Source organism: Poeciliopsis prolifica, unplaced genomic scaffold (assembly GCF_027474105.1).
Source record: "Poeciliopsis prolifica strain line A6 unplaced genomic scaffold, Auburn_PproV2 SCAFFOLD012, whole genome shotgun sequence".
NCBI classification, from domain to species: Eukaryota; Metazoa; Chordata; class Actinopteri; order Cyprinodontiformes; family Poeciliidae; genus Poeciliopsis; species Poeciliopsis prolifica.
In genome coordinates this window covers 4,348,705-4,368,473 of record NW_026562387.1, presented here as the reverse complement: position 1 = coordinate 4,368,473, position 19,769 = coordinate 4,348,705, and the positions used below count along the sequence as shown (strand labels likewise).

Below are 19,769 nucleotides of genomic sequence, written 5' to 3'. Positions count from 1 at the left end.
TGAAATCCTGGAGTATTTTTAAGAAAACTGATCACGGCACAAAAAAATAGCTCAACCCAGACGGGGATTGATTGTTTTTGTGTGAACTGTGTTTCCATCCTGACAGGCACTGAACACCGAGGACTGGCCTGATGGAGAACCCACCGACTCCGAGAAGGATTTCTGGGAAATTGCAGCTATGGAGGCATACAACCAGCTGACAGAGTGGAAGTCTCTTCAGTACTGCTCCACTGTGTACATTGATGAAAACTCGCCACCCAACCTGGAGAGGATGTGGTCAGAGCCTCTCTACCAGGTAGCAAAAAATTACTTTTTGACACATTTTTGAGCATACAATTGTTATTTGTGTTTTAGGCCACACAAAATTATTAAGGAATATGTTGTTATATTCATCAATAATTGTCAATAATTCAAAATATTTCTGTCAAAGTTTTTGTGCATGGAGGCAATGTTACACTCCTCTTTGAGTATGTTTAGATTTATTTTTTCAAATTAAAAACAACAAACAAAATGTTTAATTTGTTTCTAATCACCCTTTTATATTTACAAAAAGGTCTAGCAGGTTTGTAATTCACTTTTTAGCATTCTTGTCTTATTCTCTAAATCAAACTTTTGGGGAGTTTCTCAAGGCTGTGTTCTCAGTCCCATACTCTTTCTCACTTTCTGTGACTCAAGCAAAAAATAATTTGGATTGTATCAAAAGCTTCTGTGAGTGTTAATTTTCAAGTCTTTGCATGGATTTTTAATTGGATTTAGGTAATAAAGATATTTTATCTAAATTCTGGCTGTCTTTTTCCAATTTTGGGGGGGAAATAGCCCATTAATCTTTTCATAAACTCTGATCAGTGTCATCCATCCCAACTGAGAGATGATACCATCATCATGTTTTATTGTAGTGATGTTTTCCACCCTACTTGACGGCCACGCTACTCAAACGTTCAGTTTTTATCTGTATGTTGGTTAGTACGAAATATTCCTACATACATGCTTATGTTTGCCTTAAAAACATTTTTTTTACCACATCGTCATTCCCTTAGTCTCTTATCAGATGTGGTTATGTGTAAAAAAAAAAAAGAAACTGCAGGCGCGTGTGTCTAAAAGTGGTCTGTTTCTGTCAGGAGATGTACCTGCAGCACATGATTCGCAGCATGTTGAAGCAGCTGCAGCTGGGAGAGAGCGACCAAACGCTGCTCAGCTTCATCGACAAAGCCATGAAGGTGGAGGAGCGCAAGAAGCTGCTGGAGAGTCGCTACAGCCAGGAGCTCAGCCTGCTCTACATCCTGCAGGAGGACTACGACCGCGCCAAGTACTACACCAACCACGCCATGCAGCTCTTCATGGAGGTTCGTCCCAAGTCTAACTTTGGATAGAAAAGACAAAACGTAGGTGCTGGTCAAGAAGTTTGCAAACATTCATCAGAGGAAATGTAATACTTTTGGACTATTGGACTGGGTATGATTCAACAGTTTGGTTTTCAAAATAAAGGACCAGGTTCACAAGATTGGTGGATTTTGTCCAATTAATCTAGGGCAAAAAGTTTCCCACAAAGAGATTGCCTAGTCGTATACTGTCTGTTTGCGTCTTGCAGAGTTACTCCAGCGTAGATACACTCCTGACCCAAAGCCGACTGGCCGTCCTGCAGCCGGTGCAGGCGCTGACAGAGATCCAGGACTTCCTGCTCTTCATCAAAGGAGATGGTGAGATCCAGCTGTCTTGAGATCTCAAAACCGTTCATGTTTCTTTCTTACTTTTGTATTTAACTTTTCATTTTACCAGGTAAGTTCATTGAGAACAAATTGTCATTTTCAACAGCCTGTTCAGAAATTGTCAACCATAATCCAACTTAAAGTCTTACAGCTGAAAACGGAAGAATGTCATAAAATAACAAAGAAAATAAAAACACAACCATATCCTTACTGACTAAATGTACTGTATACATAGAATAAGTCAGCAATATTTGAAATCAGGTATATCAATCATGTATTTTGGTTTTTACTGAGTTAATAAGTTAATATTGACTTTAGCGTACTGAGGTTTAATGTTATTTGCAAGTTGTTCCAATCATTGGCTGCATCATTGGTTTGACCTAATGATGCACAAACTCTTGGGACCATCATAGTGATGAATTTATTTGTAAATTTCAAGTGTTGTTAGAAATATGGGGGAGTGATTGAAGATGTTGAAAGGTTTTGCCAATGACATAAAAAAATGAAATAAAAATCTTTCCAAATATTTTTGGTGTAGTTTTTAAAGCTTAATTATGAAAAAGTAGTAGTTCCACTGGCATATTGTTTCATTTATGACATGTTTTTTCCATTTTTAAAAATGAAACAGTCTGTAAGAGGAACTAGTACATTTTCATCAATATTAATAAGTTAATATTAATATTAACTTAAGCTCCTGTATCTTCCTAAGAAGCTACTTGTAAGTTAGTTTGGTCTTGTTTGAATTTACCAAGTTATTGTGTTTTTGCAGTAAAAATGTTGCCCATCATAATTTAAATTTTAAAAACATATGTAATTAATTTTTCCCTTTTTTTCCCCCTGGAACTCTTCAACAAATTCTAATCTTGTTTTCTCTTTTAATCTGACATTACCAGTGTCTGTGGGTTCTCTCAAGAGCCTCATCAGGTCTTGGACTGATCGGTATCCCGACACCAAAGTGGATCCGGTGATCGTGTGGGACGACATCATCACATCTCGGTAAGGACGGGCCTGAAAATCAGCTGTGAAAGCTGACTACAAATCTCACTTTTTTTCTCTCTTTTTTTTTTTTTTTTTCAGGTGTTTCTTTTTGGACAAGATCAGGGAAAAGCTGAGGGGCGCGGCGCCCAGCGACAGCATGGAGGTGGACGAGGCGCAAGACCCGACGCGCAACGTCGAGACGATCGTGAACGACTGCAAGTTCACCATGAAGCTGCACATGGCGGACAGCGCCTGTCGGCAGGTAAGGAAGCACTGGAAGGTTTCTTTTTTTAAGCTATTATATCCTGTCAAAATCATCTTGAGCTTCAAACCTTTTCAGAAAAACTTCCCAGTCACCACCAAGCTGCTGAAGGAACTTCACAAGGAAGCCAAAAGCAACAGAGGATGGCTGCTGCGCTGGGTGCACAGCTTCAGCAGCTACAACCACAAGCGGAGCCAGACGCAGGGGGCTATAGAGCAGATCGGTGCCATGCTGAAGACCATCCCCCTCCTCGGTAATAGGAGGCACATCTATAGTATCACTGAAACCTGTCCGCACACCTTTCTAAAGGCTTCAGTTTATGTATCTAAAATTAAGGCTTTAAAATGGCTTCAATTCTTGTTTGTTCTTTCTTTTTCTTCTTTAAAAAAACAAAGGTAAATTGGCCTTAAATAAGTCAATCACAACTCTTACTAATTTTGTATATTCTATGTATAAGAATACACTAGATATTACTTTATGTAGTGTTTTCTGTCAGGCAAACAGTTTAGACGGTTCTTGTGCTACTTGTGACTAGCAGATAGTATATCCTTCTTAGCTACTAATATAGCCGCTATGTTAACCAAGGAACACTTGGTTCTGGTTCCTGAAATGGAGGAGGAAAAACTAGCTAGTTAGCTAGCAAAAAAGCCTCTCTGTGTCATATTTTGAATTTTTTCATGTTTGCATAGTTGAATGAGATTTTGTGTAATCTCCTCTCCCGGTCCAGAGGAGCTCGAGGCGGACTGTCAGAGCGCCACATCTAAAGTGTTCAGACGGCAGAAGATTCTCCAGGGCACGACGTTCCACATCCTGGCCTCGGCGGTGGGCAGAAGCCCGTCAGTCCTGGGAACGCTCGCCGCAGAGAAACAAGAGAGAGTTGTCAATCTTTCAGGAGCTGCAAAGCCCAGTGCGAACCCAAAGGTACACTTCTACTCTTTTGTCTTTCTCCAGCTTAAAAAAAAAGAAACACTTTTGATAACAGTGAAATGTCACAGGCTTCCTTGTCTGAAACTGGAGAACCGTTTTCTCTGCAGGAAGTAGAGGTGGGATTGCAGCAGCACGCCCTGAGGCTGCTGTGTGAGGCGAGCAGAAAGGCCGATGAGGAGCTCCAGTCCTTTGCTCACGACTTCGTGGAGACCAGCAGCATCTCGGAGACGTACATGGCTTTGGCTAACTTCTGCGACAAGCTGCTGCGAGAAGAGGAGCAGAACGACACCGGTGACTGAAGCCGCACGTTTACAGCGCCTTGCGAAAGCGTTTCCTGCTTGTTTTTTGTTCCTGATTTTATGTCTTGTTGCAACCGTGAGTTTCATTTTATTGTACTGGTGCAAAAGATCGTCATGCATATGTATTCAACACCTTTTACCTGGGTATATCTAAGGAAAATTCAACACATTGAAACTGATCTAATTAATTAATAAAAAATTTACGTGTCAAAGTCACGGCTGTAAATGTTTCGGATCAAGTCTTATGGATTTGAATCAGTCAAGAAGCTATTGTGAGACGCCATTGGTCTGTTGCTAATTTTCAATATGGTGAAACGTTTCTGTCTCCAGATGTGGAGGCAAAAGGCAACAGAAGTGAAAGATGGTTTTACAGCGCATTGACTCAGGGATTCTGAATACAAAAGCACACCACACTTTTCAGATTCGGTTTATGAATCATTATCTTTCCACCTCCTAATAACTCATACTGATGTCTCTCTGTCGGTGTGTTTTGCCGGCAGTCAGCCAGTTCCCGGACCTCGAGGCGCTGTCGGTGCACTTGGTGGAGAGCATGCTGAAAGCTCTGAAGATGAACTGTGAGGAGGCCCGCCTCCGGTTTCCACGGCTGCTGCAGATTATTGAGCTGTATCCATCGGAAACGCTGGACGTCATGACTAAAGAGGTCCGTTCACCCGTCCGTACGGAATATTTGAGATCAGTTGCAGGGGGGGCAAATAACCCACAAAAAAAAAAATACATGGAACTGCCAAATGAAACGTTCCACAATCGCTCCCTGCTGTTTGTATTCAGATGGCGTCGATTCCCTGCTGGATACTCATCAGCTGGATCAGCCAAATGGTGGCTCTGCTGGACAAGCCTGAAGCGATAGCCGTGCAGCACTGCATCGAGCAGATAGCCAGGTGCTACCCTCAGGCGCTGGTCTACGCCCTCATGATCAGCAGTGAGAGTTACCGCTTTGAGGAGTCGGTAGCGGGACACCAGCAGCAGGAATTTGTCAACAGGTAGTCTTCGACTTCTTGGGTTTTTTTGTGTTGCGTCAAAAGTAAGTTATTATCCCTCGTCATTTTCTTTTGTTTGGGAATCCTTCTGCGTCAACAGGCTGAAGAGCGTGTTGGATAAAGGAGGAGCTGTGAAGAGCTTTGTGGAGGCCCTGCAGCAGCTCACGAATCCCGACATGATCTTTAAGGTTATTTTCACACCATGAAAAAAAAAAAGAAGCAAAGAATTAAACGGCTGTTTTTGTTCCAGATTTTTTTTTTTTACATTTTGTGGTTTTGCTGCTTCGGACAGGATTGGTGGGAGAGCGTGAAGAGTGAAATGGAAAAGTCGACCTTCGACAAGAAGCGGATGGGTGATATGTACGAGGAGATGCGCGTCTCGCTCTGCGATCGCAACATCCAGGGCCACGGAGGGTTTCGCAGGAAGTTCATCCAAGTCGGTTTCTCGTTGAAACGTTAACCCTTAACCTTCTTGTCGAGTAACTCTGAGGGTCATCTGTCAAACCTTGTTTGCTTCAAATTGTTTTCATTGTCCTTATGTAGTGAACTTAGTGGAAGTTTTGATGCATTTCCTTTATGTTGCATATCATCACCGTCTTAAAATAAGCCAATACTTGTCGTATCAAAGAAGACAGAAGGTGACCTCGGACTCTTCGTTGTCCTTGCAGAAATTCTCCAAAGATGTGGAAAAACTCCTGGGACCTAATGGCAGCAATCTTTTCGAGAAGAGGAAAAACAAAACCTTTTTGCAAGAGGTGACTAAGCTGATGGATTCCATGCGTGAATTTCAGAAGGAACCGGGGAATCTGAAGGAGTACTCGCCCTGGCTGAGCGGCTTCAAAGCCGACCCATTCAGCAACGCGCTGGAGATTCCAGGTTTGTCACCTGGATTTAAAGTGAACTTGTCTATTGCTTGTGGTTTTAATGGCTGTCTATCTATGGCATTGACCCATACGCTTTGTAGTTATCAGAATCCTAAAGTTTCCTATGTGGCAAGCATACTTTGTAAAGCTGAGTCCGCCTTTCTGAAATCCAGGACAGTATGATGGGAGATCTAAACCGTTACCTGAGTACCACGCAAAAATAACTGGCTTTGATGAAAGGGTAGGCAATTTCTCCCGCATCCACTAAAAACCGGAGCACATTCAAATGTCCGGCGGTCACCTGGCACCTGCATACGTCTCGCAGGTAAAGGTGATGACTTCCATCCGTCGCCCCAAGCGTCTGATCATCCGCGGGGACGACGAGCGGGACCACCCCTTCCTGGTGAAGGGCGGGGAGGACCTGCGGCAGGACCAGCGCATCGAGCAGCTGTTCGCCGTCATGAACATCGTGCTGAGCCACGACACGTCCTGCACACGCCGAGGCTTGCAGCTCCGCACTTACCAAGTTATCCCCATAACCACCAGGTACTGGACGCAAATGTTGCTCTTTCATTTTACGGCATAGACTTCCAGAGGTAGAATGCAGTCAATCAACATATTTGCCTCCTGCTGTATAAGAACTATAAGGTTTTATTTCCTTTCCAGAATTGGTCTGATTGAGTGGATGGAAAATACGTGCACGCTAAAAGAGTTCCTGTGCAACACAATGACGGGAGACGAGAAACAAAAGGCCCAGAGGTACAATGTGTGTAGCATTACCAGTATGAATGTTTCGCTTTTCATCTTCAGTACTATGGAAACGTCGCTCAGATACATGAAAAGCTAATTATTTTATTAAATAAATCAGGTCTTATTAAAGTATTACCGCACAGCGTTTGTAATGCTTTTAGGGAAGCCAACAATTACCGCTAATTATCGATTAATGCTTTGTTAGATTAAAATTAGTTCTAATTGATGAACTAATAAAGTCCTCTTTATAGTGCTGCAGTTTGGCATCTGATCAGCAGAGGGCGCTTCAGGTCATAAGTGGAGCCGGTTGATACAGAAATAAAGATGGCAGGGCCACACCGGAATGGAAAGAAAATCGGCCCAAACTCTTTTCTGAAACACACACACACTGGAGAAGCATCTTCACCTTAATGTCACGATGGAGCCGAATCAACTTCTCAACCAAAAGTTACTGATATTCTATGAAGGCGAGGACGTGACGATAGAGTAGCTGAGGCATAACGGAGAAAAACTGCAACGTGAAAGTGTTGCCCTTTAATGTTCTCCAAAGATTGTCAGCCCTTCTGATACAAGAGAAAACGGCTGTAGATTAAGTCATTAATCGATAACTTATCTAAAACTTATTTCCAAAACCCATCAGCTGCTTCCTTATGTTTCAGGTGTGCTGAAATCTACAATGAATGGCTCTCCAAGTTTGGTGAAGCTTCGTCTTACATCTCCCTGTACGGACTGTCGTACAGGTAAGTTGGTTGCGGATTGCGCGTGCTTCTGGGGCTCGCGTGGGAAAGTGTCTCTGTTGTATCAAATTGTAATCCCACATTTCTCTTTACAAGGAAAGCAAAACGTGACAACGCAGTGGGAAATTTCCACAAAGTCCTCCAGCACGTGCCCAGCGATCTGCTCAAGTACGTCAGGAACTTCATGACGGTTGTAGCGATTGGCGTCGGCCTGTTAGAGATCGTTTGGTCTTGTGTTTTATGTTTAGGAGAGCTTTCCTGAAGATGTGCAACGGGCCCGAGGCGTTCCTCTCGCTGCGATCCCACTTCATCACCTCCCACGCTCTTCTGTGCGTGAGCCACTGGGTTCTCGGAATCGGCGACCGCCACCTTTCCAACTTCATGATCAACATGGAAACCGGCGGTATGATCGGCATCGACTTCGGCCACGCATTTGGATCGGCCACGCAGGTGCGTCCAACGGCGTCAAACGTAAAGGTGGCGTGAAGGGAGGTCTCTAGGTCTGAATGTCGAATGTTGCGTTTACTTCCAGTTCCTCCCGGTGCCGGAGCTCATGCCCTTCCGGCTGACTCAGCAGTTTGTGAATCTGATCCAACCGTTGAAGGAGTCCGGTTTGATCCAGAGCACTATGGTCCACTCCCTGCGAGCCTTCAGGGCTGAACCGGACCTGCTGCTCAACACCATGGATGTGTTTGTGAAGGAACCCTCACTGGACTGGAAGGTAATCAGAACACCATTCATAACCCGACCGTGACAGATCTACCCTCAACTGAAAGTGACTTTTTTCCCTCTTCTGTTGTGTTTTGTTATTGCTCTTTATTCCATTCAGTTATGATTTTGGATGTTAAAATTATGATTCAGCTCAGAACAAGATACTAGCGTGACACATAGGTCAACAGTAACTATAACCCCTGCTATCCTTTTCTAAAAGGATTTTCATTCTGGGGTTATTCTGAGGTTCTTGTGTTTAATTTGCAAAAAAAAAAAAACAATCTTCTGAATTAGTTTAAATAAAAAACTCTTTATTTTCAAAGTACCATAAAAAAAAAAGGTTGTTGTTTTTTCTCCTTTGGTTTTATGCAGAACTTTGAGATGAAGCAACTGAAGAAAGGAGGAACCTGGACCCAGAGTGTAAATATCAAAGAAATCAACTGGTTTCCACTGCAGAAGGTGAACTTTGCCAAAAGGAAACTAGAGGGCGCTAATCCAGCTACAATAACCAGGTACTTTCAAATCGTTGTGTGTTTTATGGTATTAACTCAGATTAACTCAGAGTTCATATTGTCCCAAACTATCATAATAATGTCCCAAACTTTTTGTGAGTAGTGGTCATGGTTTATACAATCTCTTCCCAATGCTTGGTGGAAAGAATAGTTGTCCCAGGGCTAGACATTTTTTTTTATACACAGCTACTACAAAGACTGTCACTATAACCCTGTTAACATATTATTTGTGTCCCATGATGTGTTTATTTCATCAGCGAGGAGCTGAAGCTGGGTTTCGAAAGGGATCCCGCCTTCCAAGGAATGCAGGCAGTGGCTTTGGGATCCGAGGAGCTGAACGTCCGGGCGACGCTTCCAGCCGCGAGCCTGTCTGTGGAGCAGCAGGTGGACTGCCTGCTGGACCAGGCCATGGACCCAAATGTGCTTGGCAGAGTTTATGCGGGATGGGAGCCATGGATGTGACGTGAATCACTGTCCTTAGCATTTATAATAATCATTGTGGATGAAGGCAAATGGAAAGTAATTACTGGGAAAGAATTGATTTCTGTGATTGGTGGTCAATGTGAAGGAGAAAAGGCATGTTTGTAAGGTTGGCATTTTGCAACAGACATGTTGAATTGTTCTGTCTTTTATATAAATGGATAAATTACTGCATTTTAATGGGAATGAAGGTCAAATGTAACACTGGAGTTGTAATACTGTAAGTATTTGGATTTCAATGAAATATTACAAAGTCATGAGTGTGTGAGGTTGTTTTCAGCCATCTTCTGTTTAGGATCAATGTCCTGAGCATCGTCAGTGTTTTTCTACTTCCTGGTTCTGTCTACAATAGGTTCCCCCTTTTGGCCTGTCACAATAAACGCCTGCCTAAATGTGGGACCCACACAAAAACCGACTGGGCAATTCTTAGAATAAGAGTGGGCGGCCAAGTGTGACACAACCCAATTTCCAGAAAGAAGAATTGAGTGGAAGATTTTTGTGCCGATGAAACAAATATGCAAACATTTTTATATTTATACAAAGTTACATACTGCAGCTTGTCTGTCTGCAATAAGATAAAATCAACTAGAAGATTAGAGTCACTTAGAGCTTCAATTAATTGCAGGGTTGATTATTGTCTGACAAAATTTGTGCAATTTTGCACAAGTACAGGTTCAGTTCTACAAACGGTTGGTCCTTCTTACACTGCTGTGCTGTCCATCAATCACATGCCTGGTTGTACGATGGTAAAACTATAACATTTTAACATTTTAAGTTCTGTTTTTCTTCCTTGAAGAAAAGCAGAACTCTTATGGCATTTGAAGAGTCCATCATCGAACAGGAAATGTGACTCCACGAGAAAGCAGAAGTATTGACACCTGTTGCTGGTAAGCCTGGGACGTGATCTGCGATGCAAATGTGAAACAAACCTGAGGGGAGAAAGTTCTTTTCTGTTTTGTCAGACAAAAAAAGATGGAATAATAATAGTTTGGGCCAGATCAAGACATTACCATCCATAATGTAAAAAAAAACACAAAGCTTATTAATAATTTCCTTTAATGTACATGTAGTGTGACTGATTCTTTCAGGGGTTTCCCCCCAAATGATCAAAAATGATTTCAGTCAAAAAAAAACAACAAAAGAACCCACATCTTACAGTTACCAACAAGATTTCACTCAATATCTCAGTAAAAATAATTGCAACATTAGTAATTATTTACTTAAAAAAAGAAACAGTTCTATACATTGAAAAAAATAAAAAATTAAGTAAAAGATGTAACAACCCATGGCAATAAGTGTCTCAGAGGGGGTTTGGGTCGGGGTTCTGACTCGGTGCTGAACTGGTTATTTACAGCGCTACAAAAGTATTCACACCTCTAAAACGTTTTCACACTTTTAAAGTGGCAGCCACAAATTTTATGTGAAACCAACACAAAGCAGAATTAAAAGAGGGAAACGTTTTTGGGAGGGTTTTGGCTTTTTTTTTTCCTCTTGACAATTTTACAAAAAAGTAAATTGAAAAAATGAGGCATGTGTTTGTAATTACTCACCGTTATTCCTTAAACCATCAAAAATACACCGACGATGTCTGAAAAACATCAAGTGGCATGAATACTTTAGCAAAGCGCCGTGGCATCACGCACATAAAACCTGAAGCCGCTACTGACGCACACAAGTATTTCAGAAAAGCAGATCACGCCGAGTTTTAGCTTCAATGCCCCTCAAGAGTTTTAGGGAAACGTAGCTGGTTGGGGGGGCGTTAAAATACAACGTCGCTCCCGTTGAGGTCTGTCGACATCATCTTGAGAAAAACTGGCGAGACATGGAGCCAGAACTAAAACAGCTGAACCTCTTTTTAAGGGCTTTTCGGTTAAGGCGCTGAGAGACTCTTTGCATTAGAAGACACTTTGGAACAAACGACAGCGACGAGAGAACAGACGTACCACTGAGAAAAAAAAAAACAAAACATGTAGTGCATTTACTCGCAAAAAAAAAAAAAAAATAGACACTTCAATACGCTTAAAATTGACTGCATTATTAAAGTATAATCTGCCAAAGTGCATGATGCATAATTTATCCTCGATGATGAACAGCGTCGTGCCTCACCTCCACGTTCGCTTTAAGTCGGTGGAATTCGTTACAACCTTAGAACTGCGTCGAACGGAAACAAGGTTTGCATAATAAAAGATTGGTGCGCTTCCTGTTTCCGAAAAACTAAGTCATGTTGGGTCATATGCACTGAACGGACGAGCTCCTCAAGAATGAACCAATATCCGTTCTTTGTTTCTGTGCAGCATGTTTTTGTTCATTTCGCACTCATTCACACTTTTTTTTTTTTACAGTAACTTAATGCCACAGCTTTTTCAAAGAAACCTGAACTCCACTACAGTACCCGAAAAAGCTAAAGGATGAGCTTAAAAATCTCCCTGTATTTTAGAGATGGAATATAAAAAAAAATTATAAAAAAAAACCCAGACTACTCCCGCCAAAACCGAGTTAAAAAGTATCAAATAAAACAGGCAACACAATAACATCGACATAAATCTTTTTCTTTTTATGTTGCGACTTGCACAGTAACTTTTGTATTTTTATTTTATTTTATTTTGCATCGCTGTCCTTACGAAACAAATACCACACACACCTAAATACTATTAGTGTTTCTCCAACAAAATATTAAAGAGACAGTTCAGGATTTCTGAAGTGAGGCTCTGTGGTATAAGCAGTTTATATCCCACCCGTTTTAGATGAACTCCTTTGTTGTCTTCATTTAGCATAAAATCTGATTAGTTGGCCTTGGAGCTTCAATGCTTGTTCAAGAGCATAAATATTGTAAAATCTCTTGGGGTTTTTTTTTTTTTTTTCGTAGCAGACAAATTTCAAAAGCACTTTCTGACAACATTCTTTGTAGCTACGTGGCTCTCAAAAACAGAAAATGAAAACCATATATGGATAATGACCATGGGCAGAAAAGTGAGCAGTCTGCATAGATTATCAATGTAGGAAAAATGGGTGAGCTAGCATAGCCACTGCTGTTTGTGAGCATAAAGTTTTATTTTTATTTTTTTATTTATTTATTTATTTATTACATTTTATGTCTGAAATTCAAGTAATGAAAAAAAATAAACAATTTAAATATACAGAAGGAGCACAACTTCTGTACAAAAATTAAAGCCTGGCTCTACTTCTAGCATTCAATAACTTTCAAGGGATGCAACATGAGTAACAGCAACATTAGTATTATTGTTCATTAGCTTAATATGACACATTAATATGGATTGACTTTTTCTTTTTATTGGAGCCGTTTAAAGATTTTAGTCTGCTTTGGTCTCAGCTCGTCTCGAGCTAGCTATTAGCTCTTCACTAACAGCTAATCAAGAGCTATTAATCAATAATTGTGTTGCATTTACTTTTTATGTACACTGCCGTTTTGAATAAAATAGACTGAACTGAAAATTTGAAATGAAATTATACTAAATGAAGACAGAGAAAGTTGGCTATTGCAGGTAAAAAAAAGCTTTTCTTATAACAAAACTGCTTTCCCTATAATTAGTGAATAATGTATTTTTGGATTTAGTTTAAAAAAAAAACATTGTTTTTTTTTTTTTTTTATTTAATTTACGCTACTTTTTAGACACACAATGTAGTTTGTGCTCTTAAAAATCTTAATAGTTTAAGATTCTAGCATTCTATAGTTCTTCACATTTGTTTCTATTTATTTCATTTGACTCAAATAAAAGCGACTTTTTTGTCATAAACAATTAGCGGGTCGTGGATGGAAACACACGAGGATTCTGACATAAATATATATATGCCTTATAATGAAAGTGCCAATTTGTTTCACTCAGTTAAAGTCACAGGCAGTCCGAGGGTTTGCTGAAACGACCGAACCGCGGTACGTTTCCCGCAACGTAGTGACGGAAATAAGTTCAACGTATCGGAGAAAAATCCTGAGCCCGCTTGCGGCTCGCTGTGCATAGCGCGTATACTTGAAGGCATTATGTTCTCAGCTTTACAACCAGGTTTAGTGTTTCATACCGTTATATCTTGGGTCTCCACCCGTTCATGAACTGCATGAGTTTCTTCACCTGCAGCTTACTTAGGCGGAAGTCTTCAGACAAAATCTCCTCGGTGAGCTGCAGGAGGAGATTCCCGTCGATCTTCTCGGACACAAAAAGGGAGACTATGTCGTTGGGCAGGCCGATGAACTTCAGACACTTGGACACCTCTTCGATGGAGATGCCGGACAAGTTCAAAGGCGGCTGCCACTGCGCGGCGGGAGAGATGGAGGGACAGTTTAGAGTTGCAGAGCTAGAACAAATCTCATTGGTGCCCAGCTCGGTTTGAACGGCGGCTGGCTGCAACTCGTCGCAGATGGACTCCGTTGGAAGATCTGGGCACTTCTTGATGGCGTTGGATTTCGGTGTTCTTGGTGGTAAAATGGGGCAGGATAAGCTCTGCTTAGTGTTTGATTCTTCTATTGACTTGTTCCGGTACATTTCCGAGTTGTAGCTTGAAGATTTAGTGCATATCTGGTCCGTGGGGCTTTTCTGCAAGCTGAACTCCCCGCGGCGGCGTGCCAGCTCTCGGCCATCGTAGTCATCCAGACTGATTGCGCAGGTTTTTGAGGAACTCGGGGTCCTCTTTCTGGGGTAGCTGAAGTAGCTCCGGCAGCTCGCGGGGACGAACTCGTCCATGCAGCGAGCGTCCCCTCCGATAAAGTTGTTGGGCCAAGATAGACGGGACGACACGCAGTCCAACGCCGGGCCTCCGCTGGGCGAAGTGGCTCTTTTCTCCGTAGTGCTGGCGTTACCCCAGCTGCAGGGGTAGCAGACGTGACTTTGCTCTTGCAGCTCGGCTCCCTCTTGCTCAGTTGCTCCGCTGCTAATGAAAAATGACAAGATTCATTTGCCAAATAGTTCTATTAAATCTCCAGGCTCCCTCCTACAATGCTTCTGATTCTTACATGTTATGAAGACCAGATGAATAATAGGAAAGTGTTGGACTTGGAGACCGAGTGTCCTGCTGGCGGGGCTTCGACGGAACGGGCACTGATGGTAGTTGCTTTATACTTCTGGGAGGAATGGGTGGAGCGTTCAGAAGACGACATTCCTCCTTCACCTAAAAGGATATTGGATTCATTTGAAAACAGTCAGTAAGTTCCAAGTTTCATATTTGAAATTTCTGTGGTAATGCAAGTGTCAATGGAGCTAAAGGCTGAGCGATACCGGAAGAATATTAATTTGAGGTTGAAGACGACTATCACCCTACGATGGTATGGTTTAGATCAAAGTTCGTGAATTAGACGGTTTCAGTCAAAGTCCAGACATAAATACAATTAAGGTTTTTTGGTAAGACTCAACATTGATTGTTCAAAGATACCAAGGGGTTATCTATAGACGTCCAAAGCTGGTAGGGACACCAGAAACACAAGGGCCTGAACATTTTCCCTCCACTTCACATCAATAAACTACTTTGTGTTGTGCTGCAACATAAAATCCCAATAATGATGTTGACCTTGAAGTAAAAATACTCAAGAATTCTACATTCATCAATTAAAAAAGAAAGAAATACCCTAAGTATGGAGACACTGAAGAGTCAAACTCAACAGAAACAGTTTGAAACTCTGTTTGAAAGACTGTATCAAAGAATGGCGTTCTACTCACAGCTTCAGACTTTGGTGGGACGGGTGGTGGAGTAAGTGGAATGTCCAAACTGGTTCTGGCACCAAGAGGACATGTGACTGGATACAGTGCGGCCGTTGTTGCACTGTCGTCGTTGGTGACTCGTACGCCTTCACCTGAGGAAGGCTTTGGACTCTGCCTGTCCGTCCACAACTCCTCATAGGGAACGTCCAACTTGCTGAGATTTGCGTGTTGGCTCATAAAGTCCGACAGCTCTGGGAACAGGTGCTCGTTCTCTCCGGATTCTGAATGGCTGCTGCTGTCGGAAGGCGGAACAGCCCAGTCTCCGCACAGTGACATACACCCCTGCAAGTTGACTTCGCTGTTCCCATGCAGGTTACTGCCGTACACGCACACCGAAAGTCGGTGGAAAGACTGCGTGAGCTCGTCTCTGGCGTAATTCAACGAGCTGGGCACCTGCTTGTGGCCGGGACACCCGTTGGAGCTGCCACTTCCGCCGTTCCCTCCGCAGCTGCCGTTCCCACTGCTTTTCTTCGGGCTGTTGCCGTCGTCGTTCCAGTCAGCCCGTACGTCCCGGACGGCCCGAGAGTAGTCGTCGATGTTGAACTGCTCCTGGCAGAAGGAAAACCAGCGGTGCACCATGGTCTCCAGCCACAGCTCTCCCTGCAGCAGCTCTTCCGGAACGATGAATCTAGGCATGGCCATGTGGAAGGGGAAGTGGGTGGGGATGATCTTGTTGCTCCGCAGGACGCAGCACACCACCACCGTCTTGGTCTGGATGTTGACCAGCTTGTAGCGGTGGCCCTCGCGGATGAGGTGGAGGTCGTGCTGGTTGCGGGGCGGCGTGCCAGGCACGACAACGTTGACCGGGAGTCGGGTTTTCTCCACGATGTTCCGGATGGTGTGCTCGCCGTACTGCATCTGCAGCTCCAGCGGGCTGCAGGTGCTGAAACGGCCCTTGCACTGAAAGGGCAGGCTGATGCTCTCGTTGGTGCGGTGGTTCATGCATATCAAGCAGGGCATCTTCCCGCGGCCGATTTTGCTGATGGAGTTGAGCTTGCCGATCTTCTTGAAAATGGTGTTGAGCCTCGACTTTTCTTTAGAGCTCTTGGCGTAAAGGATCTCCGCCTGACCCATTAAAGTCAGTTCGTCACCCGTACTTAGTGTTATGTTGTAAACTTCTGTGTCTTCATTACACTCCCCTGACGCCATCTGTGAACAAAACACAATGAATATGAAATCTTCACCAACAAACGTTCATCTTTGGGACATTTTTCACAAACATTTAGGTAGCTTGTAGATAAATGCGGCATTTTCAGGCATGAGGAAATTGGATCCAAAGACAAACCAGACATATGTATAGCTCAAATTTTTTTTGCATACCTGGTCAATTGATAGTTTATAGAAGCATCATGTCTGAGGTGATGTCTTAAAATACATCCGCAGCAGCAGCTTCCATTTAACTCGTATACAGCGAATTACCCTTACAATGTAGTGGCATCATCATCTGGCATTTAAGGGCATAATAATCTTTCTTGGAAAAATATCTAAATCCTCATTCTGCCATTGTCATAATTCTTCTACCAACAGAAGGCCAGTTCTTCTTGTTTTCTGGAGTTATGACTGACTGTAGTTCATAGAACTGCTCAAATGAGTTTTTATAATATAAAGCTTCATGGCAGATGCTTTTCTATCATTTCAACGACAATCTAAACATTCAAAAGTACACATTCACAAACTGGTCCAGTCAACATTCCTAAAATTTAATTAGTTCAACCTGTGTTTATCTTTAGTGCTTGCCATTATAAAGACATCCAGTAAAAACCGGTTGAGTGTCAAAATAGTTGTGCGTTTTCTTTTTTTTACTTTAACTTTTAAAGACAAGTAAACAAAACACTAAGTAATAGAGTGAGGATTAAATACTTGGACTAAAAAGCCCAGTGTGCACTGTCATGAATCCCGATGGGATGATGGTGTCTCGTCAGACACTCCTTTTATTGCTGGAGTTCAGGCAAGCATAAAACAGCTCTGAGAGGAAATGCGGTCCTTTGCTGTGCTCCATAGTTAAGCAGGAAGTCATCAAAATTAAGACAAACAAAAGGCTCCAAGACATTTCAGGACAGCAAATTTTCCCATCATGCTGTTATTACACTTCAGATTCTTTTTCTTGAGAGCGACAATAAAAAGAATTTTGAAGTCACTCCTCGGCCAGCCATTGCTGCACACAGCCAGTCAGCTGGCTTAAAGAGTAAAAAAAAGGAGAAAAAAAATATTTGCCTGTTTGGAAATATACTAATTGAAAACATAAACAAGCATCTCTCCTGCAGAATTTCTATTAGCAACCTAAGCAGATAGCCTGACAACATCCACGAATTACGACTACTACATTTTTATTACATTAAAAATTCTTAATCTGCTGAATAAATAAATTGTGCTCGTATGACCAGGATCATTTAATAGTTTTCTTTTTGATCGTTTTTTTAAAATTATTTGTACTTCTGTGTTTATTCGTTGCTGTATTCTCATGAACATAGCTACCACATATTATGATAGGCTATTGAGGAGATGTCGTCACACCCACCTTTCCTATTGAACCCGGCCTAAAGCAGCTTTAAGTAAAGTCCGTTTGACGGGCTGAATGTACCTTAACATTGAAAGTGATCTCCTCCATGACGTACACCCTTTCAGGGAAAGCTTTGGCCACCTCCTCCACACTGTTGAAGTACTGCACAGGCTCCTTGACATCTCTGTCCTGCTCCAGCAGCTTAAACTGACCTGAGGTTGGAGTATAACAAAAAAAAAAAGGTCAGCTCAGGTATCAAAAGTATTCCCCAAGTGGCGAACAGTCAGCCATACTGTCGATTCCAGAAATTATCCGTCACTTTGAGGGATTTTCAAAAGACAGACTGCTGCAGCCAGGTGTATGGAGCCTGTAGCAGGTGGAGGTGGAATTACACGGAGCTGCTAGTCACTTTATAGCATCTTTAGAGTTACATTTACCTTCACAATTCATCAAAAATAAAACAAAATGGCTATAAAACAAACATATTTAAAATTACAACTGTCATTGCAGGAAGCTGGTTGGGACGAAGTTCTCATATGTGGGCTGCAAACTGAACTAGTAAACTGATACAAAGAAATTATAAGGAAAAAATGCTTGTTGCTGAAGCTTACCTTCATAATGAACAGGGATCTCTATCTTGGGCCCAATCACGTAGTGTCCCTCCTCCAGACTGTGAGCAGTAATAGTCGTCCACTGACGGCAGGAATGGATCAAGAGGTAGTCATTGTCTCGAAGCCCTTCAACTGACTGACCTGCGCAAGTTATGGAGTGGCAAATATACTCAAAAACCTGAAATGTGCATCTTCAGATCATACAAAGGCTGCATGGTTTGTGCTGGTAAGACAAACGCAGCAGGTTATGACAGCAGACATGCTTGCAAACTGTTCACTTTTTGCGCCAAAATGTTATTTCCATTGAGACTCCATGCTTCATTTACATTAAAATGACATTTCCGAGGGGCCTGTAGTGCTTAAACCATGATTTCTAAACTTTTTTTCCCTGTTTTGTCTGGCTTCAGCACAAACGAATTGGTTTTCATTCTTGGCATAAACACAGTGACACCACTTCATTGTGTATTTTTAATTGTTCACATTTACATTGCTATCGACATGGTGTGACCTGTCGAGCAAGATGTACCACCTGCATCCTCCCAAAGCAAATCTCCAAAATATTTATTTCAAACAGTTTTGGAGTCCAACATTAATCGTGAACCACAAGACTGAATTTTCTGCTCAGCAACGCAAAGATAATAGCTTGAGGAGTCAGTGGAGTCACAATGTTACTCACCGTTTTCCAGTTTGACAATCTGGGGCAGCTTATATGTACTGACCAGCTGGTCTAAAGGTAGGGACGTCGTGCTCCATGTAACATCTTTTAAATTGTTGTACAACATTGTTCCAAGGTCCATTTTGCTACAACTAGCTTCCATTAGCCAACTGTGGAGTTAGCCGCATGTAAACACGGCTACGAAGGGCTTCTCTGCGCCGAACAAAACAAAGACACCGCTTTTCTTGAATTGAAGTGTCATATATCAAATAACATGACGCGTTTTATCTGTTGCATGGTTCCCTTTTTTTTCTACGTGCCTAAGTATCATAAGGGTCCGTTGTCCGAAAAAGTAGCAGAGCCATGTTTGTTTAACTAGCGACGGCTACCGGAAACGCGTATTACGTCTTTCAAAACAAGAGCGTTGTTCATTTAGAGCCTAATGAGAAACTTATTTATAGCATTTAAATATATTTACACACATTACAATACCTAGCGAACTATTTTATACTTTATGTCCCACGGGAGGTTGCACTATTTTTTGTCATAGGCGACATTTGGCGATTTACAAAAATTTTACTTTGAAAGGTAGAGACCGGATGGTTGTATTTTGTGCTGTAAAGTTTGGCACCGGAGCTCAATTATTAAAATAGATTAGGAGGTTATCATCCTTGGCCTGTTTGGGAATATGGTGGCTGCTGCCGAGTTTAAATACCTCAGGTTGTGGTGGCAGCATCATTCTGTGGGAATGCCTCTCTTAAACAGAAAAACTAAATAAATAAATTGATGCAGCTTTGTGGGGAAAAAATAAAATGAAATAAAACCGATTAATCACTTAGACAACATATTTTTGAAGCCACATATGTGACTATATGACATTTAGAAGCAACCTGCCGAGTTGCAAAATTGAATTAATTTAAAATTAAAACGTATTTATAATTTGCAGTACTTAATAAATGTACTTGTTGTGATTATACAAAAATAATATTATGAAATATTATCTTTCCATGTAAAATCAATCTACATATCCATTTCTTTCCAGCTTCACTGGGTTTGCGCTGAAATGCATTGAATG

The 19,769-nt window shown here is 41.9% G+C and overlaps 2 protein-coding genes across 3 annotated transcripts in view; one reads left to right on the top strand and one right to left on the bottom strand.

The window, feature by feature from the left end:
• The window catches only part of prkdc (protein kinase, DNA-activated, catalytic subunit), a 34,823-nt gene extending 25,343 nt beyond the window's left edge, over positions 1-9,480 (top strand). Inside the window, exons 65-86 of the mRNA XM_055037580.1 lie at positions 107-295; positions 1,119-1,343; positions 1,589-1,697; positions 2,600-2,702; positions 2,784-2,946; positions 3,025-3,199; positions 3,674-3,867; positions 3,981-4,164; positions 4,673-4,833; positions 4,962-5,173; positions 5,271-5,358; positions 5,463-5,606; positions 5,839-6,046; positions 6,207-6,274; positions 6,359-6,579; positions 6,700-6,792; positions 7,443-7,523; positions 7,617-7,688; positions 7,769-7,970; positions 8,053-8,241; positions 8,604-8,743; positions 9,001-9,480. Coding sequence (XP_054893555.1) covers positions 107-295; positions 1,119-1,343; positions 1,589-1,697; positions 2,600-2,702; positions 2,784-2,946; positions 3,025-3,199; positions 3,674-3,867; positions 3,981-4,164; positions 4,673-4,833; positions 4,962-5,173; positions 5,271-5,358; positions 5,463-5,606; positions 5,839-6,046; positions 6,207-6,274; positions 6,359-6,579; positions 6,700-6,792; positions 7,443-7,523; positions 7,617-7,688; positions 7,769-7,970; positions 8,053-8,241; positions 8,604-8,743; positions 9,001-9,205 — 3,426 coding nt within the window. The 3' untranslated portion in view covers positions 9,206-9,480. The remainder of the gene's footprint in view (positions 1-106; positions 296-1,118; positions 1,344-1,588; positions 1,698-2,599; positions 2,703-2,783; positions 2,947-3,024; positions 3,200-3,673; positions 3,868-3,980; positions 4,165-4,672; positions 4,834-4,961; positions 5,174-5,270; positions 5,359-5,462; positions 5,607-5,838; positions 6,047-6,206; positions 6,275-6,358; positions 6,580-6,699; positions 6,793-7,442; positions 7,524-7,616; positions 7,689-7,768; positions 7,971-8,052; positions 8,242-8,603; positions 8,744-9,000) is intronic.
• A 782-nt stretch (positions 9,481-10,262) lies between these two features.
• Positions 10,263-19,064, bottom strand: garem (GRB2 associated, regulator of MAPK1). Of its 2 annotated transcripts, none has more exons than XM_055037532.1 (6): positions 18,716-19,064; positions 18,040-18,180; positions 17,510-17,640; positions 14,887-16,077; positions 14,187-14,341; positions 10,263-14,104 (listed from the first exon to the last, which is right to left on the bottom strand). In XM_055037532.1, exons 1-6 carry the CDS (start codon positions 18,855-18,857, stop codon positions 13,261-13,263), a joined length of 2,604 nt encoding a protein of 867 aa, XP_054893507.1. In that variant the 5' UTR covers positions 18,858-19,064; the 3' UTR covers positions 10,263-13,260. The 2 variants fall into 2 exon arrangements, with proteins under 2 accessions (XP_054893507.1, XP_054893508.1); XM_055037533.1 differs by having other exon boundaries at positions 10,263-14,101.
• Positions 19,065-19,769: the final 705 nt, after the last annotated feature.